This window comes from Drosophila teissieri, chromosome 3R, assembly GCF_016746235.2.
Source record: "Drosophila teissieri strain GT53w chromosome 3R, Prin_Dtei_1.1, whole genome shotgun sequence".
Lineage (NCBI taxonomy): Eukaryota > Metazoa > Arthropoda > Insecta > Diptera > Drosophilidae > Drosophila > Drosophila teissieri.
In genome coordinates this window covers 17,706,483-17,730,899 of record NC_053032.1, presented here as the reverse complement: position 1 = coordinate 17,730,899, position 24,417 = coordinate 17,706,483, and the positions used below count along the sequence as shown (strand labels likewise).

Here is a 24,417-nt window from a genome sequence, read left to right as displayed (position 1 = left end):
TCCCCAAAGGATATAAATAAAATCAAACGCAGTCTTCGTTGGTGACTTGATTTCTTTTCAACTTAAATGTAAATCACGATATCTTTGACATTATGAACTAACGAGATATAAATACATAATAACATTGATGACTAACTCGTGTAAGACGTAACTTATGATAGGTGTGTTTAGCTGATCTTTACAAACATATTACGTATACGTATCGTAGTAACTATTATGATAGCCGATCATCTTGTTTCAAGCATGATTGCCGTTTTCTGTGTTATTTGTGTCCGCCGATGGACTTTGCTTAGATTCCTGTGGCGGCATGGTGAGCGATACTGTGCCCTTATCCGTGTGCTTTATGTGCTCCATTTCAATGTCCGAACAGTTCTCGGAATTGGATAGTGCCGAGTCCATCGAGGTGACGGTCATGTCCACGGCCTTATCACTAGAGTTCGTCGACAGCAGGGGTTTCTCCACCGCTGGCTTCTCATTCGCATCCTCATCTCGTGTCGGTGGTACGAAACTATTGCTATTAATGTCCTCGATGGCTTTTCTCAACTGTGGAATAACATGTGTGTTATAGGTGGAATCATCAAATATATGAAACAAGTCTTACTTCTTTCAGTCCCACAACGCCCACGAGCCTTCCGATTTTGGTGACATAGGCGTGGTTAATGCCCACCATAGAAAACAACGAGTGAACCTTGAGTATGGAGGTGCGTTCCACCAGCTGAAATGGCGAGGGATCTATGTGCACATTGGCCTTTTGCAGATCGATGGGCTTCAACATCTCTTCCAGCTCCCATTGCTTCTGATCCTCCGGCGACATGTCAATAACACGTTCCCTGGGCTGGAAATCAATTAAAACGTTAGCTATAATATCAGTTGAAAGAAAGGGTAATATATTCTGAATAGTATTCTAAACGTACCAATCGCACTGACTTCGTCTTTTGAATGCTCTTATTTGGGGTTTACAAGATAGGAGAGAAATGGGTATGTTAACTTTGAGAGTTAATGATACTTTATGCGTTTTAAGTTGACAGTAGCCAATAATCAAGAGTTTCCTTCAGTTTTACCTACCTCAGCAAGCGATTCTGGACTTGTTGTTTCATCCACATCTTCTATAGAGTAACCCATTTCGTTTTCTGGTTTTATTTTACATTTCGTTCGAGTTGGCGAACCATTTACTCCAACTTCATTGGCAAACCGTATTTTCGTGCACCTTTTTGCCGCCTGAGGAGATCTATTTACATCTGCAACTTTATTTGCTTTGAATTTAATGCTCGGTGACTGCGTCGAACTATCTCCACTATTTGATAACGCTATATCCGTGATATCCTTCTCGGCAGGCTTTTCAAACATTAATCTGCAGATTACTATATGTATAGATAGGTAGTTTAAGCTGGCAATACTCTAGTTCAATCTTCTACTGAAACTATCAAGTATTTGATCTATTTTCAGATAGTCCACTGTATTAGCGATATAAAAGTATTACTTATGCCTGGATACTACTTCTACTTTATAGTTTATACTTTTAATTTGTTTTGAGGCTTACCATATTTGTTAATTCCGTTGAAATAGGGTTTACTTGCTTGCAGATATTAGAGTAAGTTAAACACACATCACCCAAGAAAATGAATGAAATGATATGACATGAATGTTGTTAGTAAGTAACTTACCAGCATAATTTGATCGGTTACAAAATCCCAATTACTTTGTGCAGGCTTGAAAAGAGAGATTCCATCTCCCGGTTTACTTAATAACTTAGATAACCCAACACACAATCTTTATGAGGTAAATAGGAAGTGTGCACCTACCAGCTGGACCTTTTTGGAAACACCGGGAGTACTAGGAGTTCGAGGCACCTCCACCTCGTGGTGGCTTGCAGCCGGAGAGATGGAGCCCGTTTCCGGATCCGGCTGGACGTCCTGAAGCGTGGTGGACTTCTTGAAGATGGCCTCGAAGGCTGAGCGAATGCGGAACTCGGAATTGCCGGTGATCGTGGTGTAGGGCGTGATGCTGGGACTGTGCCCCATGGGCTGGGCGTAGGTCTTCAGGTTGAAGGAGTTGGTCTTCTTTAGAATGGACTTCCTGGGCGCCAGCGAACTGTGCATGGTCTCCGCCCTTTTCTTGGGCGGCAGCATTTCGTCGTTGGCAATCTGCCGTAAACTGAGTATATCCGGAGCTGGCAGGACCTCGAATCGCGATGGACGCCGCATCTTCAGCTCCACCTCCTGTTTTTTCTTCTCCTCCTCGAGGGCTCGCTCCTGAGCCTCCTTTTGCCACTTCTGGGCCACCTCCATGCGCTTCTCGCGTCCGATGTGCTTCTCGATCATTTTGATCAGCTCGTACCGCTGCACGGATCCCAGCAGGATCATGTTATCCGGGCTGTCCACCAGTGGCAGGGATCTCAGCGTCTTGTTTAGCTTGAGGACTTCTTTGAGCTTCTGATAGGAGATGCCGTGCCATATGTACTTCACATCCCGCACCATAAAGTCCTCCACGAATATGCTGTACATCCCAGAACTGGAGGGCAGCAGATCGGGCAGGTAGGGCAGCTTCTTAATCAATATAATACTGTCGTATATCGACGGTTGGAGCAGCGCCGCCACGGCATTGGCCACCAGCACGGCAATCATCACGGGCACCACGTGCGTTATCTGTCCGGTCATCTCGAAAATGATTACGGCCACAGACACCGTGTGCGTCACGGATCCAGAGAAGGCGGCCGCTCCGACGACGGCATAGCCTCCGGGCATGATGGGCGACAGCCGGCCGCCATACCGGACGCCGTGGGGAAATGTCACCGCCATGAACTCGCCCACCAGCCGACCAAAGCCGGCACCGATCTTGAAAACCGGAATGAACATGCCCGACGGCACTGGTATCGTGGAAGCGATGATGGAGAACACGAACTGCAACATGACAGATCAGTATGTGCAAGGGATCAATCTCCAATATCTTACCGTGAAGAGTGTGTAGATGACCAGGTTGCCAAAGACGCTGGTGTAACTGGTCATCCAGTGGGTCACCACAGCCGCCTGCTCCACAGTAAGATCATCTCGTGACCACGTGAAATTGCTGAATAGCTGTGTCACCTGCTCGTGGGTACTCAGTTCGCCGGCCAGGAACTGTCCAGTTCCCAGGGGAAACGAGATGCTGGACACCAGCAGAGCCAGGAATCCCGGATACAGAAAGCGACTAAAGGATAGATATTAATATTAATTGATACGTTTTGAGAGTTATGGCTTTGGAATCTTACTTCTTCTGCAGGAACTTGTTCATCCGCTTGTTGGATCGCATGAAGAGGACATACCGCCGATGGACCCACACGTATGATGCGCCACCCAAACCGCAGACGAGTCTGAAAAGGAAACATTAGATATAGCAACCATTCAACTGAACAGTTCAACCACGTACCCAATCAAGGCGAAGACGAACAGCTCCTGGGGATCGAAGGGAAACTCGGTGGTGAAGTTCGTGAGGAACAGGGCCCGGACAGTGTCCGCGTTTTGGAACCAAACGGCCAGGAGCCGGAAGACAGTGGCGCCACACACGGCGGCGAAGAAACCGCGCCAGTAGTTGCGCACAGCAAAGTACGTGGTGGTGACCTCTATGCTGAAGAGCACACCTGCGGGAGGAGCGGGGTCAGAGGTCAAGGAACCCAAGAAAATCTAGCACTGTGTACTTACCACCGACTGGAGCGGCAAAACAGGCGCCCACACCGACGGCACAGGCGGCCGCCAACATTTCGGAGTTACGCGACTCATTCTCATATATGCCTTGGAATGATGTGACAAGTTTACTTAATAATTGTGCTACAATACTTGCTATATGTACGAAAGGACCCTACGGAAGTACGCAGATACAGAAGCGGAAATAAAAACGGATTCATATAGATTTTCCAAATTGCACTTGCTTCGCCGCAGCGCTGTGCATGCAGTGTGAGATCAATTCTTATACTTACTTCCTTTCCTAATGGCATACCGCTGCCCAGAGTTGCCGTTAAACCAATTACCTTGGCCACCAGTGTCTTAAATGTGAGATACTCTTTCAATTGAACGCCGCGCAGTATGGTCTTCATTTCGGGTATACCAGAACCTAGACACAGTTTGGTTATGTAGATTTGCATTGATCATACTCGCAGTTGTTGGTGTTGTTAGTGTTTGTTAGATTATGCGTAACAATTAGATCTATAGTTAGTGGTTAGTTTCTGAGGTCTGAGGTGTGCTAATAGCAGAATTGCTGGGTGTGTTTGGTTTGGTTTGGTTCGAGTATATAACATGTAGACACAATGGGTTCTCAGATTGGAGGTGCCAAGAGTGCTTGGAGTGGGCAGCTGCCAGGGTGCAGTGGTACTATGAGTACTTATTGGTTCGGTATATAAATAAAGGTAAGATCGAGAAGGCCTAAAAGTTCTTTCAGAGATTCCTTGGGAAGAAGAAGTAGAGCTCGTATTATGCTTTATAAAGAAGAATCAAGATTCCCACGTTTCCTGGCCCTAATCATCAACCATAGAAGTAAAGTAAGTAAGCACAAAATTCATACAATTTCTACAATTTTGGAAAACCGACGGCAGCTTTAATATGGAAGAGTGCGACAATTTAGGGCCATTATCAAATGATTTACTCAAGCAGGCTACTACTAAAACATACTCACTAAATACCCAGCTACATAAGTTAGACTAAGGAAGTGACTGTTATTAGTGATTAGGGGCGACTGTTATGATGAGAAAATATGTAGATGTGATGTGTGAGATGTATGATATGGCGAACGCTTACCTATACTTTGCGGTGCGATGAGATGGACAAAGCCGGCTGAGAACAATATCAAACAGACCGGCAGCGAGACCCATGCGATGTACTGAACAAAAGGCTGTGACGTCAGGTCGCGATACAGCCAAATTCGCGCTGGGGGTAATAGATATATGGGAAAAAACCATAGATACTAGAGACTAGCTGCAAAATCGATTATCGAACAGAGACGCCTTACCGTTTGTACATATGGATATGCCCTTGTCCATGATGAACGAGAGCAGGGCCATAATGATGCCCAGCAGCGCCAGGAAGACCCAATCCTCGCCCAGCCGGGCCACCGTGTGCCTCCAGATCCATGATGACACCCGCTTCGCCCGGGTCGAGTGTTTGCCCAGCAGTTCCTGTAAATATTTCCCAGCACTGCTGCTTTATAAACTGATACGTTCACGCGAATATCAACGGAAGATACGTTCTCTACGCGACTCTACAAATCATGCAAATCTATGTGGCCAAATGGCTGTGCATACCTTAAATATTTGGTTTTCTCATTAAGTTGGCATTTTAGTAAATCACAAGAGCAAATCCACGGGATTAATTATACTATTAATTTAGCTGAACGTTCTATTTTATTTTACCTTATTCCTTTGCTTATCTTCCTGCTTTCGTCGCTTTTCGAGTATTTTGAGCTTTCTGGCTTCATCCTTGGCAAATTCTCCTAGATCTTTGGTATAGCGACCATACATCTGCGAAGAGAAATTACCAATTAATCGGGTCCTGAGCTTTTATAAATATTGTAAAGGTCATAATGTTGTATGCTTTTCTAATTATAACTAAGTGTATGAACATTCTGAAAACCAAACAAAGAAGCTTTTTGTGCTACCTGTGTTGAAAACAAACAATTACAATCGCCTTGAGCATTCTAGACAAATGGCTAGCGAAAAAGAACCGATGACAGAATAGGAAGTGCACAGACAATTGCACTTGGAAAAAAGAAGTCGAGTGGGAAACAAGAAAGTTACATGAATTATGTATGTCCTCTTTTCACTCTTAGTATTTTTAACAATTCTGATAAATTCATAAAAGGCATAAAAATTATTAATATATATTTTAAAAAAGGAGTTTTATTTTAAAGTAAACCGGTATTTACCGGTGTAGCTTTCGACTAAAAAATTCCAAATGTCTGACAGCTGCAACATTTTCTCTAAAAAGTAATACATTTACATGCGTCACTGTTTGGTTCGAGAAAATATTTGAGAAAGTGAAAATCAAGATTATTTTCAGCATAGGTGAAATGCTATGAATTCCGCCGCAGAATCTGATTTATTTGCGAATTGAAGGGCAAAACTCAGGGTGATTTTCTTGGGGTGTACGCTATGAGGGTCAATGCAAGAGGTTCGTCGCTGCAGACGTTGAAAAGAAAATAAATAAATAAATTCTGTGTAATAATGTGCAGATTTAATGCCCCATCTAGAGATTCTCTTTTGGCACTTTTTGCAGACAACTCGAACCTAATAGAAACATAATTTGTTTTAATTTAAATATTCATGCTTTCCAATGCCAATCAAGTTCAGTTGGTTACTGTCGATCGTATTCCACTTCACTTTGGAAATAGGAACCGTTTAGGGAATTATTTTCGTTATGAAGGAACTACTTCAGGGTTATTTTTTCCAGTGCTTTAAGAGGTCTGTGGCTGTGGCATCGATGATGGCCCTTGGTCTCACAGATGAAATGGGCAGGTGGCTCGTGGGCCACTCACATAGTAGAACGCCTCGATCTCGATCTCGATCTGGTTCTTATCATCGCCGGGCGGATCGATCTCGATGCTCTGTTGCTGGCGTTGCTGCTCCTTCTGCTTGGCAATGACCTCATCCCAGCGCTGGCGGACAGGCGTGGAGGCGGAGGATGCGGCTGTGGACTTCTGGGAGCGCTCCTCCTTGCGCTGGTAGTCCTCGCGATTGATCAGCAGCTCCGGCTCGAAGGCGTATTCGCGAATGTACTCATCCTGGTGCGAGTGGCTGTTGTTAAACATGAAGCAAGCGATGCACACGAACGAGGTCCCGTACTCAAAATCACGATCTGAATCGGAATCGTACTCGGTATCGTAATCGCAATCAAATTTTAATCAGAATCAGAATCAGAATTCACAGTCAGCACTGCAGTCGCACGGATCTGGGTGGCGGCCTTTGACATGCCCGCGGCTGTTGGCCAAATATTTGTGTCGCATCTTGTTCGGAAATTATTTTTAGGTTTTTGGGTTATCTCGCGGATGCAGTGCAGCGCTAGTTTTCGACTCGATTCGATTCAAATCGAATTGAGTTCCCACTGCCAGACGTAACTAGAGGTGGACGCCACTGCCCTTGAGCTCCCGTCTCGGAAACACGGCTATTCTAAAATGCATTGCCATTTATTTTTAACATTTTTACACTGGGTCGTGGTCGTAGTTTATGCCATTCACATAAATGTTGATTTATCGCTGCGATGCACACGGAAAATGCACACAAATCACCTCAGAATTTGCCAATATATATTTGGCGAATTATTGGAACTTTTTAATGATTTCCATTATCTATTGATTTTTAATTTTTTGATTTACCGACTGCCACCGAGCGTTCTTGTATTGGCCCAAACTTTTTTGAAACTAAACTGACTTGTCGAGCTTTCGGCGCTCTTTGTGTGGAAAATTATTGAAATTTCTTTTGGCTAGACGCTGCGGCAGGGTAGCACGCTGTGCCGATATTAAAAAATGGCCAGAAATAAAATGAAAAACTGGCCAGAAGAACTGGATGTGTAAACAAAATATGAATCTTAGCATTGTTTTCCAAATTCGCTCGTTCGGCAATCAAAGCCAAAATTCTTTTGTATTTCGAAATGGTTCATAAATTGAATTGCAAGATATGGGATTATCAATTTAGGATGTGCTCTTGAAATAACTGCACATGTGTGATTTAAGTGCTCGCGAGTTTTCAATTCGAGTTATGGATAATGGGTAATGGGTATACGGAATATATATTCGGAATATTCATAACTCACCTACGAGTTCCCCAAACGGTCACTCTTTTACGCCACCCTACTACCTTTAGCAATGGAATATTTGCTGCCTTCTTTCAAATATAATAAACACTTTTCGTTATAATCGGATTAAAAATAGCTAATGTTGCTGCCTGTTTTGTCATTCGTACACTGTTTTTGCATTGCTCTTACAAAGGCCCAGATGCGAATAGCAGTGGGAAAATCGCCCTCGCCCAGTGGCAACTGGCAGGAAAAGCGGCGAGCGAAAAGCTTGGAAAACCATTCAGAAATCAAGAAAGTTTTTGTTTTGATCGATGGTTTCACGGCAGATGTACCAAACGGGCGTGACCGAAAATGCTTAAATAAATAAAGCACACTTTTCAACATTGTTAAGTTTGCAATAATAAACAATGCGAACGTAGCAATGATTGATATCTTATATGGTGGCAGTGATTTTTGGTTTTTTAATCTGGTGATTGTTTTACAATAACTTAGGAGCTTGTCTAATATCACAGATGTAATTCAAATATTTTACTACTGCCTCTACGTGAGCAGTGGAAAATTTGAACGCTCTTTGCGTCAGCAGAAAGGGGTAATAATAATAAGAAAGTCGGATAATCAGACCAATTGGCAGTATAATCACGACGATATGTGTGTATCTGTATGCAACACCTGCGGCTAATAAATGCCACAAAAAGTGTGATTTTTCAAGAGTTTCCTTGGTAATAATCTTAGTAAGACAAGGAATATATTATACATCCATATTTTGATGCTTAAAAAAAAACTACAAATTAAGCAAGCAGACTTGTTTAAGTGATAAATTTACTACTTTTTTATATACGTAGGTAGTGTATGTAGTGAATCTTACCAAAACTACTATTATTTTGACCGCATGTGTATGAAAGTGGCTAACACAAAGCGAATGCAAGTGGGACAGATATACAGATAAGAACTTTATGTCGTGCGTTATCAAACACAAAGAATTGGATTTCCCTAACAGTAGCTATGGTATTGCAGATCAACAGGTGTGCTTACAAGAGTATCGATGTATCCGATGGGATCATCCTCGTCCGAGGAGTCCGAATCCCTTGCATTTTCGGCAGGCGGCGGGCACGGATAGAAAGCGTGCGACTTGATCTTCGGTTGCCGCTGGACGTGACGCAGCTCCTCCTCCATGGACATGGCACTGTTCCGCCGCTTGCGCAACTGGCAAATGAACTTCTCGAAGTCCGCCCACTCCGAGTCCACCAGCTCGACGTTCTCCTCGCCAAACTCTTCATCGTGAATGATTCGCTCGACTTTCTGATTACTCCGATCGCGATTGCGATCGCGTTGCCGATCGCCGAAATAAACCATACTGCTGTTGTCAGTTCGAATGGGTTTTTAATGGGTTTATAGCAGTTCAACGCAATCGATGGCGCACACTACACTATCAAAGATGGGATCGATACGGTTTCGTCACATCCATGGCGCAGATATCGCTCATTTCCCGTATTTGAAATCCGTTTGCCAATTCCAATTCGATTCCCGGCCGCATGTGAGTCGAGCAGTGTCTTAAGTCCAACTGAATAGTGTCATGAAGATAGACCGCTCCGGTCCCGCTTAAATTCAAGATTCCATTAAATTTAGTACACAGACACCGACGCACTCGTCTGCCCATTCAACAGTCTCAAGTTTGCGCATACTTGTACGTATAGTTCCCACATTTGTATCTGTATGTAGTAGAATCCAGTGACTCTCGAGCGGTCAAAGTTTGCGTGTAAACATCAATAGAATTTCATAAATTTAATAATCTGCGGTCTGGTCAACGGCAAAAAAGTGAAAATGCCAAGCGCTTGGATGACACGAAGTGCGCTGCACAGTGGGCATGGTCTCATATCCTAGGTGAATTCTAGGTTCCATTCGGAATTATCCTTGGAAATGCTTCCTAAATATGTAGCTATTCCATTGCTGCTACTAAATATGAGGTAAGTTGTAATGTTCTTCATTATTTCTTTTCTGGAAAATGATCATATGTCATATTATGACTGATGTAAGCTCATTAGTCACTTCAGAGTGATTGCACGTTATTTCCATGGCTCGACCCACTGTGACGGATCACTTAAGCCGCATAAATTGCGATTACTTGCTTTAATAGTCTCAATGTGTAGACTAGGCATTGGGTCACATGTCTTCAAGAATCCGTTGGATTTATCACATTTAAGTATTAAAGTGTACCGCTTGGTTCTTCTGGCCCGTAACGTACATATTGTCTTAGTCAATCTACAACTTCTACCCCTAATTTGCGATAATGATAATAGCAACCCTAAATGGGTATAGATTGTTGGTCTGGGCGTAAATCGCGTACTCAGCCCATAATCTTGAAGTTTAATGGCTTTCGGGAAATTGATATAGCAGTACATATTTAAGAGAGGCCAATTAAAAAAGAGAAAGAAAGCTTGTTTCTTGTCACTAGCTGTTAGATATCAGCGCACTGCTTGGCCCATTAAGCAGTGTCTGTTAACTTAAAAATAGTTCAGATGCCTGAATTGTGATTGTATCTTTATATCTTGAATCTATATTGTGCCTAGAGTTACATAATTCAGCTCAACATATCCATTAAAATAGAGATCACATGGAGCGAACCATTTCCTTTTACTCAAACATTTAAAATTGAATTGAACTTCAAATCATGATAACCATGAGTCACCTTGAAAAAATTAACTTTGGTATAATAATTATTTCTTAGCTTGGATTCTTTCGGGGCACAAGCCATGTGTCACACGTAAAACAATTAACTTTGATATTATAATTAATCCTTGTTTGCGTTTCGTGGCCCAAACAGTTACAGAGATATGTGTTTGGATCTACGTACTTTTTTGTGAAACGCCATTTTCGAACTCATATGAAAGAAATTAGCAGGCTTGCGATAAAACAAAGTGATCTTGGCTAAAACCGTGTGGCGACTGGATGGCCAGCATCTCAATGGTGCTAGCAACACCTTTCGAGCCGCAAAATCCGCGATAAGGGTCCAAATAGCAACAACACCTGAGGCGCGGTGAAAAATTTATTCAGGATGGGGGACAGAAGCAGCCGAACAAAATTAAAAGTTGAACCAAATCTTTGAGTAAATATCGTGCTCAGCATCTGGGGGCATATGACGGTAATTATACCCGTAACTCGTAGAGTAAAAGGGTATACTAGATTCGTTGAATAGTATGTAACAGGCAGAAGGAAGCGATTCCGACCATATAATGTATATATATTCTTGATCAGGATCAATAGCCGAGTCGATCTGACCATGTCCGTCTGTCCGTCCGTCTGTCTGTCCGTCCGTATGAACGTCGAGATCTCAGGAACTATAAATGCTAGAAAATTGAGAATAAGCATACAGACTCCAGAGACATAGACGCAGCGCAAGTATGTCGATTCATGTTGCCACGCCCCCTCTAAAGCCCAAAAATGCCACGCCTATACTTTTGAAAAATGTGAAATTTTTGTTCGTCTTGTAAATTTAAGTCTATATACCAAAAATCTTTTTGCCACGCCCACTCTAACGCCCAAAACCGCCACACTTTTGAAAAATGTTTTGATATTTTTTCATTTTCACAAACCGCAAAAAACGGTCAGTGTTGTAATTTCTCTTCGCACCTTCACCAGCTGAGTAACGGGTATCGGGTTCCCCGACTATAGCGTTCTATCTTGTGTTAAGTTATGTAAGTGTATGTTATGTGTATGTTATGTATCCATGCTACTTAGTTGCAACTTCACCGGGAATCGAACCCGGACCGGCGGCACAGCTCCGCTCCGCTTGGGAGATCGGAGTCCAACCAACTGAGCTGCCGCCGGCGCCGAGGTGACAGCGTCAGGAGCTCAACTAGAACCTCACCTACTTCGATCTGCCCCAAATAAGTGGCAGCCAGCCTACTGCGATTATCCCCATTTGCAACAAGCTTGAACCAAATTCCTTTTACTCAAACATTTAAAATTGAATTGAACTTCAGATCATGAAAACCATGAGTCACCTTGAAAAAATTAACTTTGGTATAATAATTATTTCTTAGCTTGGATTCTTTCGGGGCACGAGCCATGTGTCACACGTAAAACAATTAACTTTGATATTATAATTAATCCTTGTTTGCGTTTCGTGGCCCAAACAGTTACAGAGGTATGTGTTTGGATGAAACGAAAAAATACGAACTTTTTTGTGAAACGCCATTTTCGAACTCAAATGAAAGAAATTAGCAGGCTTGCGATAAAACAAAGTGATCTTGGCTATAACCGTGTGGCGACTGGATGGCCAGCATCTCAATGGTGCTAGCCACACCTTTCGAGCCGCAAAATCCGCGATAAGGGTCCACATAGCAACAACACCTGAGGCGCGGTGAAAAATTTATTCAGGATGGGGGACAGAAGCAGCCGAACCAAATTAAAAGTTGAACCAAATCTTTGAGTAAATATCGTGCTCAGCATCTGGGGGCATATGACGGTAATTATACCTGTTACTCGTAGAGTAAAAGGGTATACTAGATTCGTTGAAAAGTATGTAACAGGCAGAAGGAAGCGATTCCGACCATATAATGTATATATATTCTTGATCAGGATCAATAGCCGAGTCGATCTGACCATGTACGTCTGTCCGTCCGTCTGCCTGTCCGTCCGTATGAACGTCGAGATCTCAGGAACTATAAATGCTAGAAAGTTGAGAATAAGCATACAGACTCCAGAGACATTGACGCAGCGCAAGTATGTCGATTCATGTTGCCACGCCCCCTCGAACGCCCACAAACCGCCCAAAACTGCCACGCCCACACTTTTGAAAAATGTTTTGATATTTTTTCATTTTCACAAACCGCAAAAAACGGTCAGTGTTGTAATTTCTCTTCGCACCTTCACCAGCTGAGTAACGGGTATCGGGTTCCCCGACTATAGCGTTCTATCTTGTGTTAAGTTATGTATGTGTATGTTATGTATCCATGCTACTTAGTTGCAACTTCACCGGGAATCGAACCCGGACCGGCGGCACAGCTCCGCTCCGCTTGGGAGATCGGAGTCCAACCAACTGAGCTGCCGCCGGCGCCGAGGTGACAGCGTCAGGAGCTCAACTAGAACCTCACCTACTACGATCTGCCCCAAATAAGTAGCAGCCAGCCTACTGCGATTATCCCCATTTGCAGCAAGCGATTGCCAAAATTGGTAAACATTATTTTTATACCCGTTACTCGTAGAGTAAAAGGGTATACTAGATTCGTTGAAAAGTATGTAACAGGCAGAAGGAAGCGATTCCGACCATATAAAGTATATATATTCTTGATCAGGATCAATAGCCGAGTCGTCTGTCCGTCCGTCTGCCTGTCCGTCCGTATGAACGTCGAGATCTCAGGAACTATAAATGCTAGAAAGTTGAGAATAAGCATACAGACTCCAGAGACATAGACGCAGCGCAAGTATGTCGATTCATGTTGCCACGCCCCCTCTAACGCCCACAAACCGCCCAAAACTGCCACGCCCACACTTTTGAAAAATGTTTTGATATTTTTTCACAAACCGCAAAAAACGGTCAGTGTTGTAATTTCTCTTCGCACCTTCACCAGCTGAGTAACGGGTATCGGGTTCCCCGACTATAGCGTTCTATCTTGTGTTAAGTTATGTATGTGTATGTTATGTGTATGTTATGTATCCATGCTACTTAGTTGCAACTTCACCGGGAATCGAACCCGGACCGGCGGCACAGCTCCGCTCCGCTTGGGAGATCGGAGTCCAACCAACTGAGCTGCCGCCGGCGCCGAGGTGACAGCGTCAGGAGCTCAACTAGAACCTCACCTACTACGATCTGCCCCAAATAAGTGGCAGCCAGCCTACTGCGATTATCCCCATTTGCAGCAAGCGATTGCCAAAATTGGTAAACATTATTTTTATACCCGTTACTCGTAGAGTAAAAGGGTATACTAGATTCGTTGAAAAGTATGTAACAGGCAGAAGGAAGCGATTCCGACCATATAAAGTATATATATTCTTGATCAGGATCAATAGCCGAGTCGTCTGTCCGTCCGTCTGCCTGTCCGTCCGTATGAACGTCGAGATCTCAGGAACTATAAATGCTAGAAAGTTGAGAATAAGCATACAGACTCCAGAGACATAGACGCAGCGCAAGTATGTCGATTCATGTTGCCACGCCCCCTCTAACGCCCACAAACCGCCCAAAACTGCCACGCCCACACTTTTGAAAAATGTTTTGATATTTTTTCATTTTCACAAACCGCAAAAAACGGTCAGTGTTGTAATTTCTCTTCGCACCTTCACCAGCTGAGTAACGGGAATCGGGTTCCCCGACTATAGCGTTCTATCTTGTGTTAAGTTATGTATGTGTATGTTATGTGTATTTTATGTATCCATGCTACTTAGTTGCAACTTCACCGGGAATCGAACCCGGACCGGCGGCACAGCTCCGCTCCGCTTGGGAGATCGGAGTCCAACCAACTGAGCTGCCGCCGGCGCCGAGGTGACAGCGTCAGGAGCTCAACTAGAACCTCACATACTACGATCTGCCCCAAATAAGTGGCAGCCAGCCTACTGCGATTATCCCCATTTGCAGCAAGCGATTGCCGAAATTGGTAAACATTATTTTTATACCCGTTACTCGTAGAGTAAAAGGGTATACTAGATTCGTTGAAAAGTATGTAACAGGCAGAAGGAAGCGATTCCGACCTTATAAAGAATATATATTCTTGATCAGGATCAATAGCCGAGTCGATCTGACCATGTCCGTCTGTCCGTCCGTCTGCCTGTCCGTCCGTATGAACGTCGAGATCTCAGGAACTATAAATGCTAGAAAGTTGAGAATAAGCATACAGACTCCAGAGACATTGACGCAGCGCAAGTATGTCGATTCATGTTGCCACGCCCCCTCTAACGCCCACAAACCGCCCAAAACTGCCACGCCCACACTTTTGAAAAATGTTTTGATATTTTTTCATTTTCACAAACCGCAAAAAACGGTCAGTGTTGTAATTTCTCTTCGCACCTTCACCAGCTGAGTAACGGGTATCGGGTTCCCCGACTATAGCGTTCTATCTTGTGTTAAGTTATGTATGTGTATGTTATGTGTATGTTATGTATCCATGCTACTTAGTTGCAACTTCACCGGGAATCGAACCCGGACCGGCGGCACAGCTCCGCTCCGCTTGGGAGATCGGAGTCCAACCAACTGAGCTGCCGCCGGCGCCGAGGTGACAGCGTCAGGAGCTCAACTAGAACCTCACCTACTACGATCTGCCCCAAATAAGTGGCAGCCAGCCTACTGCGATTATCCCCATTTGCAGAAAGCGATTGCCGAAATTGGTAAACATTATTTTTATACCCGTTACTCGTAGAGTAAAAGGGTATACTAGATTCGTTGAAAAGTATGTAACAGGCAGAAGGAAGCGATTCCGACCATATAAAGTATATATATTCTTGATCAGGATCAATAGCCGAGTCGATCTGACCATGTACGTCTGTCCGTCCGTCTGCCTGTCCGTCCGTATGAACGTCGAGATCTCAGGAACTATAAATGCTAGAAAGTTGAGAATAAGCATACAGACTCCAGAGACATAGACGCAGCGCAAGTATGTCGATTCATGTTGCCACGCCCCCTCTAACGCCCACAAACCGCCCAAAACTGCCACGCCCACACTTTTGAAAAATGTTTTGATATTTTTTCATTTTCCCAAACCGCAAAAAACGGTCAGTGTTGTAATTTCTCTTCGCACCTTCACCAGCTGAGTAACGGGTATCGGGTTCCCCGACTATAGCGTTCTATCTTGTGTTAAGTTATGTATGTGTATGTTATGTGTATGTTATGTATCCATGCTACTTAGTTGCAACTTCACCGGGAATCGAACCCGGACCGGCGGCACAGCTCCGCTCCGCTGGGAGATCGGAGTCCAACCAACTGAGCTGCCGCCGGCGCCGAGGTGACAGCGTCAGGAGCTCAACTAAAACCTCACCTACTACGATCTGCCCCAAATAAGTGGCAGCCAGCCTACTGCGATTATCCCCATTTGCAGCAAGCGATTGCCGAAATTGGTAAACATTATTTTTATACCCGTTACTCGTAGAGTAAAAGGGTATACTAGATTCGTTGAAAAGTATGTAACAGGCAGAAGGAAGCGATTCCGACCATATAAAGAATATATATTCTTGATCAGGATCAATAGCCGAGTCGATCTGACCATGTCCGTCTGTCCGTCCGTCTGCCTGTCCGTCCGTATGAACGTCGAGATCTCAGGAACTATAAATGCTAGAAAGTTGAGAATAAGCATACAGACTCCAGAGACATTGACGCAGCGCAAGTATGTCGATTCATGTTGCCACGCCCCCTCTAACGCCCACAAACCGCCCAAAACTGCCACGCCCACACTTTTGAAAAATGTTTTGATATTTTTTCATTTTCACAAACCGCAAAAAACGGTCAGTGTTGTAATTTCTCTTCGCACCTTCACCAGCTGAGTAACGGGTATCGGGTTCCCCGACTATAGCGTTCTATCTTGTGTTAAGTTATGTATGTGTATGTTATGTATCCATGCTACTTAGTTGCAACTTCACCGGGAATCGAACCCGGACCGGCGGCACAGCTCCGCTCCGCTTGGGAGATCGGAGTCCAACCAACTGAGCTGCCGCCGGCGCCGAGGTGACAGCGTCAGGAGCTCAACTAGAACCTCACCTACTACGATCTGCCCCAAATAAGTGGCAGCCAGCCTACTGCGATTATCCCCATTTGCAGCAAGCGATTGCCGAAATTGGTAAACATTATTTTTATACCCGTTACTCGTAGAGTAAAAGGGTATACTAGATTCGTTGAAAAGTATGTAACAGGCAGAAGGAAGCGATTCCGACCATATAAAGTATATATATTCTTGATCAGGATCAATAGCCGAGTCGATCTGACCATGTCCGTCTGTCCGTCCGTCTGCCTGTCCGTCCGTATGAACGTCGAGATCTCAGGAACTATAAATGCTAGAAAGTTGAGAATAAGCATACAGACTCCAGAGACATAGACGCAGCGCAAGTATGTCGATTCATGTTGCCACGCCCCCTCTAACGCCCACAAACCGCCCAAAACTGCCACGCCCACACTTTTGAAAAATGTTTTGATATTTTTTCATTTTCACAAACCGCAAAAAACGGTCAGTGTTGTAATTTCTCTTCGCACCTTCACCAGCTGAGTAACGGGTATCGGGTTCCCCGACTATAGCGTTCTATCTTGTGTTAAGTTATGTATGTGTATGTTATGTGTATGTTATGTATCCATGCTACTTAGTTGCAACTTCACCGGGAATCGAACCCGGACCGGCGGCACAGCTCCGCTCCGCTTGGGAGATCGGAGTCCAACCAACTGAGCTGCCGCCGGCGCCGAGGTGACAGCGTCAGGAGCTCAACTAAAACCTCACCTACTACGATCTGCCCCAAATAAGTGGCAGCCAGCCTACTGCGATTATCCCCATTTGCAGCAAGCGATTGCCGAAATTGGTAAACATTATTTTTATACCCGTTACTCGTAGAGTAAAAGGGTATACTAGATTCGTTGAAAAGTATGTAACAGGCAGAAGGAAGCGATTCCGACCATATAAAGTATATATATTCTTGATCAGGATCAATAGCCGAGTCGATCTGACCATGTCCGTCTGTCCGTCCGTCTGCCTGTCCGTCTGTCTGTCCGTCCGTATGAACGTCGAGATCTCAGGAACTATAAATGCTAGAAAGTTGAGAATAAGCATACAGACTCCAGAGACATAGACCCCCTCTAACGCCCACAAACCGCCCAAAACTGCCACGCCCACACTTTTGAAAAATGTTTTGATATTTTTTCATTTTCACAAACCGCAAAAAACGGTCAGTGTTGTAATTTCTCTTCGCACCTTCACCAGCTGAGTAACGGGTATCGGGTTCCCCGACTATAGCGTTCTATCTTGTGTTAAGTTATGTATGTGTATGTTATGTGTATGTTATGTATCCATGCTACTTAGTTGCAACTTCACCGGGAATCGAACCCGGACCGGCGGCACAGCTCCGCTCCGCTTGGGAGATCGGAGTCCAACCAACTGAGCTGCCGCCGGCGCCGAGGTGACAGCGTCAGGAGCTCAACTAAAACCTCACCTACTACGATCTGCCCCAAATAAGTGGCAGCCAGCCTACTGCGATTATCCCCATTTGCAGCAAGCGATTGCCGAAATTGGTAAACATTATTTTTATACCCGTTACTCGTAGAGTAAAAGGGTATACTAGATTCGTTGAAAAGTATGTAACAGGCAGAAGGAAGCGATTCCGACCATATAAAGTATATATATTCTTGATCAGGATCAATAGCCGAGTCGATCTGACCATGTCCGTCTGTCCGTCCGTCTGCCTGTCCGTCTGTCTGTCCGTCCGTATGAACGTCGAGATCTCAGGAACTATAAATGCTAGAAAGTTGAGAATAAGCATACAGACTCCAGAGACATAGACGCAGCGCAAGTTTGTCGATTCATGTTGCCACGCCCCCTCTAACGCCCACAAACCGCCCAAAACTGCCACGCCCACACTTTTGAAAAATGTTTTGATATTTTTCCATTTTCTTATTAGTATTGTAAATTTCTATCGATCTGCAGAAAAATTTGTTGCCACGCCCACCCTAACGCCCACAAACCGCCCAAAAATGCCACGCCCATACTTTTGAAAAATGTTTTGAAATTTTTGTTCGTCTTGTAAATTTAACTCTATATACCAAAAATCTTTTTGCCACGCCCACTCTAACGCCCACAAACCGCAAAAAACGGTCAGTGTTGTAATTTCTCTTCGCACCTTCACCAGCTGAGTAACGGGTATCAAATAGTCGGGGAACCCGACTATAGCGTTCTATCGTGTTTTCTTAAATCCATGCGGAAAAGATAAGCAGCCAACGCTAGAGTGCAAATACCAGGCCATAAAGAAATATATGTACATTTAGCTAAATGGCTTTATGAGTATAGCAAGAAAATATATCTCTTTGACCTATTAAAACATAATCTATTACAAAGCTAGCGCCAAATAAGTAGCCACTTTGTATTGGAAATCCCGAAACGGTCAACTAATATTTGGTGATTATTGATAACGATTCGATTTTGATGGATGGTTTAATATAGCGCCGATAAGAGTACGTCAAATCCAAGTGGATAATACCTCATTCCAAGCTATAGTGTAATTAATTGCTCGGCAGTCCATTGCCATTAAATGAAAAGTTACCACTTGAACTAGTAGGTGTAGTAATCACTGATCTCTAATTGCATGTTTTAAAATTACTTCTGACAAGAGAAACGATCCCATAGTTAAACGTTTTCAACTTTTTTAATATAGAATGGAGTACATTCTCTACATCCATTTGTGCACAAGGTGTTAATTACCGTGTCTGAACAAATTTTTAATGAATTTGGTTTTCGTTGGATTTATCTGGAGTATAGAAAAGCGAGTTGGGAATAAATTCGTAAAGTAAAGGTGAAGCTTTTGTTTTGACTCGTGGGAGTTTCGTGGGAGTTTCTTCCCAACAAAATGCTTACGAATTATCCTCAACTCAATATCATCTCATTTGTATGTTGAGCAACATGTGTCACCGCACATGACAAAGATTAATAAAAAAGGCAAGGCAAATAAAGCTAAAACAAGCAAATAGTCACATGTTAATCACATGAGCGGAAAAAGTAAAACAAGAAACATGTGTGTAAAGGCGTATCGAACTTAATTATACCCTCGCGAAAATATCTACGTTCTATACAACCAAATTGCTTGCTTGAATTTATTACTATTTAAAATACTTAATTGGATTATTTTAATTGAAAACGAGCAATCCGCCATTAATACAACACCTCTGTACAAGGTTGGAGTTGCCAAATCTAAGCGCCATATCGACGTGTTTATGTAAATAAAAATACAGTAGACGGCAATTTATTATCAACTCGGGATTTCCAGCCAGCCAATTACGATAAAAAAAATTAATAACAAACAAGCTGGGCCATTGTAGGCGTTCCAATGCAAACACAATTGTGGGTCTTAAATAGATAAATGTATTTTCCTATTAGCACGGGTATTTACGGCTTTCTTATTAATCGAATCATTTAATTTTTGTGCAACATTTGTTTGGGTGTTAACCCACTTAATAGATTAGCATTTGGAAATTGCTACTTTTGGGAATTGCTGCGGGTGTATAATAAACTTTATGCTCTTCAATCCGATTGGCATTGTAAAACAATCAATCAATTCTCGATCAATAAAATGCTTGTGATAACAGGTAAATTTTTCACGCCAACCCCAATAAACTTTATGGACTCAACTTATAGCTTCCGAGGCTAGAGGCTAGAATGAATCACAGTTAATTTGAATATGCAAGGGGAAAATGGTTACATTTGAAGTAATCATTTAAATTGTTAGCTTACTTATATACAACGACTTTTTCCAATGTGCCAAGTTGTTAAAAGCCAAACCAAATATGGAAAATTAAGTAAAGATTTTCCCTTTTACAACTTGAATAATTGGATTTTCTTATGTTGTGTTATGTGCTTTTATCATACAGTATAAACCTACATATATATATATATAAATTAAGGTGTCTAACCGCAAGCAACATCACAATAGAAATGTGAATTGAAAACCGCGATACTATATATGACTATACTATATAATGACGCATCCCTATACCGATATTAAGTGAATGTGACATCCATCTCAGCTAAAATTAGCGAGTTATAAAATCTCAGGTAATGACATTTGAATCTCCCCACGATGGCTACAGTTTCTGCTGTACATGGCGTTCGGTTTACAAAGTTGTTAATAGAATATATGGTGAGCCTCAAAATATAAGATAAGTCATATCATAAAAGTTTGAATAATTAAAGGGGCTTACTCTAATGAATATATGCGAAATTATACACTCGTGGAATACGAATAGCTAGCGAACTTTACTCACCAGTGTGTGGGTGTAGCCCAGACCACCCTCCTCCTCGTCGCCATCGGACAGAGTGCTCCTGTCGTGGTGGTGGCCCAGCGAGGAGGCGTTGGAGTACGTGCGCAGGGGCAGCAGCCGGGCGGCGGTCTGCGGCGAAGGAGCGATGAGCAGCTGGCCTCCGTTCCTGGTCGCCTTCATCGTGGTAGTAGGACGGTGGTGGTGTGCGACTCGGAAGTGAAATGTTCTCGACGATGGCAGACAATGCAAGTGGCGCAGCGAAGGAATTGCATTCGTCACTTGTGCAAGACGGATTTATGAAAGCAAATTCCTCATGGGCTCATTTGTGCATTAAATTCAATTATCTGCAGCACCACGTCCAAGTCACAAGACCGACTTCCTTTCAATGGACAGTGGACCGTGGACAGTGACCAGTGGCCAGTGTCCAGTGGCGTGGAGTTGATCCGCCGATGTGGCTGCGGCCAAAGATTATTTATGAATATGCTGCTGCTTTTTTAGCTGCTGCCGATGCACTGCGACTGCGACTTCAGATGGGAAAATGCTGCTGTGGCTGCTGCTGCTGTTGTTGCTGCTGCTGATACTAAATCTGAATCTGAATCCGATTCCGAATACGAATCGGTGTTATCTGTGAGATCACCTTTTACTTTTGTCTACTCCGTTGGCCGAATCCGGCTGGCGATAAGACAGTGTTCATGCGTACATTTCGAGTGGCACACTTAAGTGTGTGAAGGCTTAATTAACACCGGCAAAAGCAACGCCCCAGACGAAAGTCAAATCGGGAACGGTGTATTACTCCTTTATTATCCGCTTATCAAAGTGGGTGTCAGCAAGGCGGGACGGCGATCTGTAACCAATAAATATATATATAATATAGAGATACTTACACACATATAAAACACAAGCAAACAAACTCAGCTAATGAATCGCGAGTTGTATCGGCTAATGAATTTAGCAGGAGAGGAAGCTTGTTTGCCGACAAGCCAAACAAGCATCTCAACTGATAAGTGGCGCGAAATGGGCAATGGGCAAAATAATAACAGGTGTATATCAGGGTAGTGAGCAGGTGAACAACAACGGCGGTAATTCAAAGCGGCACGATATAGCACTGATTGAACATACTTAGGATAGATAGTAAGAACCGAGCTTCTATTACCAATTGTTTTAAGCTCAATAAGGCTATTAACAACACTCAATCGATAGGAAAACATCTAACCTCAGCGATAGAGGAATAAAATGTATACCAATGTCATAGGCTGGTACCATCTAGTGGGTAAAATTTGAATGTTTTGATTCGCCCAGTGAGTGGCGAGTGTACTATAGACCCCACTATATACATATGAGTATAGCCTTATCACCGGGACAGCCTGACATCAAATACTGGAACAGTGTGCAGCAGGCAGGAGCCATTCTACCGTAAAGTGGATTATGGCGGAATAATTTATGGCGTTATGATGGTATTAGTTTCTTTAAATGCGAAGCTCCCGTGAGCAAACTTTTAAAATTCTACGATTTATTACATTATTTTAATCTTTTGTCACTATTATGGCGCCTGTTTTGCCAAATTTATGGCCTTGCGAATTCCAAATGCCTTCAGTGATAGTCCTAATGCAATCTGAATTGCGCCCTAAAGCCTGAAAATCAAGTGGGATGCGGATTTATCAGGTTGCGACTCAGATTTTTGCATTCACTTACTCAACGAAAATATACAAATAACTTCACATATGCATGTGCGAGTATTTGGTTTTTATGGGTCTGCTAAAAACCAGATGATATTCATGACGAATTTAAATGGCTCCCAAAATATTCAATAGCTTCGTGACGTTTAGACTGAATTTATGCGTTGGTAAACCAATTAGAGCAATTCATTTGATTGGAAATTCCTGTGGAACACTTTCAAGCGGAAGTGAAGCGCGCACACTTTTTTATTGAACTTGTAGTAAATAGTTTCAAAAATGCCGCACATAGCTGAAATACTTTTGTAATGGCAAATCTGAGTCAGGCCATTACGGCACGGACTTCGCAAAAGCACTCGAAAAATGTATAAACATGAGTGCACATATTTGCTCGAACAGATAAGAATAAGCCTTGTACTCTGGATGGGGAAGACAAATCTTGTTGAAAGCGGTATAGGACAGCGACCCAGATTGGCCGCTCGAGTTTTGGCATACTGCTTAATGGGCTTTTAAGCCAGACCCTTAAAATTAATCTCAGCACAATGGCCATTCAGAAGTACACACACTTGAGATACACATAAATGCAGGGATCACTTGTTGCTGTGCTCTAAAAATATTCTAGTGCAAAATGTTATTCCAAGCACAAAGCTTGCCAAAAATATATTATTTTTGCTAAGAACAACAAAGGCCAGGCAATCCGGCAAGCAACAGCATTTGTTGTAGACCATTTTTACTACATATAATTATACTTTTTTGTCCACCTTATATCAGCGAAATATTCCGCGCTTGGGGGAACTACCAGCGAATGTATCTGTATCTGCCAGTTTCGGTTGTAAGTATTTGCATACATACATATATCTTGGCTGTAGTAACACGGCCTTATGTACGTACTCGTTATAAAATCAATTAAAAGCGCCGCAAAGATGCAAAACACAAACGTCACGAATGCGAACGAGAATAATGAGAACTCAGCAGACACCGCTTGTCCCGCTCCACCCGCTCCACCTGCTCCACCCGCTCCACCTGCTCCACTTGCTCCACCTGCTCACACCTGTGGCGCGTGTTTCGGCCACCTTAGCACTGCTTCTTATTGTTGTCGCAGTGGCCGTTTGAGGTGGAGAAGGTTTCACATAGCAAGTGGAAGACCTGCGATTGATTGCACTCACTTCGCATGGATGTTTGCCCGCTGGCGTCTACTGTCTACCGTCTATCGTATACCGTATACCGTACCGTATACCGTCTACTCGGAACCGAATCGCGTATCACAGCGCGACAATTAGCATGCCCGATATATTAGCTGGTCGTCCGTCCGTACGTCTGTCCGTCGGTCGGAACTGATCGAATCGAATCGGATCGGAATAATATATGGTATTGGAGAATTATTGGAGAGCAGCTACCGATGTCAACGCGACCGCTTCGCGCTCTGGCATTGACTGGCGTCGTCGTCGTCGTCGCAGTCGTCTTAGCTGCTCATTCTCGCTGAATAGGTGGTGTTGGATTGGAGCCACTGCTTATCAACCGCGGTTGCGGTCGCGGTCTCGGCCAAGATTAATGACGTCCATATAGTTACAGAGTATTCGTATTCATATTCGCCAGCGCGCGTCGATCAGCTGACTGACTGACTGTCCATCGACGATTGTATAGGATTGGATTGGACATAGCATATATAGTATAGCTTATCCAATCCCTTATGATTTCCCTACTTCAGCTGGAAGATTTGCCTTCCGCCGCACCGAAAAGAGAGTGGAAGTGCGGGAGCCAGTTGCGATTGCGATTCGAAACGCTTATCTTAAACTAGCTCTTTATGGGCCGAAATAAAAATCTGAACGCGTGAGTCTCCGGATTTGACTTTGGTCACTTTTATGAATGGGATTTGTTGAGTGTTATTCAAAATCTTGGCATTTCTTGAACTCCGCACACACGCCTTGTAGAATGGTTAAGCTTAGCTAGAACTCTTTTTCAAATATATAGGCCACATGGTTAGAACAGATATTTTAATTTATTAAAAAATTCAATGATTCGCCACGGCATTTTCCTATCCAATCCAGTTAAAAGACTTAGG

At 43.4% G+C, this 24,417-nt stretch overlaps 1 protein-coding gene across 11 annotated transcripts; it reads right to left on the bottom strand.

Moving 5' to 3' along the window:
* Window positions 1–34: 34 nt before the first annotated feature.
* On the bottom strand, window positions 35–23,993 carry LOC122619542 (chloride channel protein 2). Of its 11 annotated transcripts, none has more exons than XM_043796539.1 (16): window positions 8,787–9,270; window positions 5,378–5,485; window positions 4,978–5,143; window positions 4,767–4,895; window positions 3,953–4,086; window positions 3,678–3,834; window positions 3,406–3,616; window positions 3,248–3,349; window positions 2,952–3,186; window positions 1,803–2,900; window positions 1,665–1,709; window positions 1,541–1,576; window positions 1,066–1,335; window positions 915–944; window positions 602–835; window positions 35–543 (listed from the first exon to the last, which is right to left on the bottom strand). In XM_043796539.1, exons 1-16 carry the CDS (start codon window positions 9,105–9,107, stop codon window positions 238–240), a joined length of 3,582 nt encoding a protein of 1,193 aa, XP_043652474.1. In that variant the 5' UTR covers window positions 9,108–9,270; the 3' UTR covers window positions 35–237. The 11 variants fall into 11 exon arrangements, 10 of the variants coding, with proteins under 10 accessions (XP_043652474.1, XP_043652475.1, XP_043652468.1 ...); XM_043796540.1 differs by lacking the exon at window positions 8,787–9,270 and adding an exon at window positions 6,499–7,335; XM_043796533.1 differs by lacking the exons at window positions 915–944; window positions 1,066–1,335; window positions 1,541–1,576; window positions 1,665–1,709; window positions 8,787–9,270 and adding exons at window positions 20,686–21,526; window positions 23,522–23,959.
* Between the last annotated feature and the right edge of the window lie 424 nt (window positions 23,994–24,417).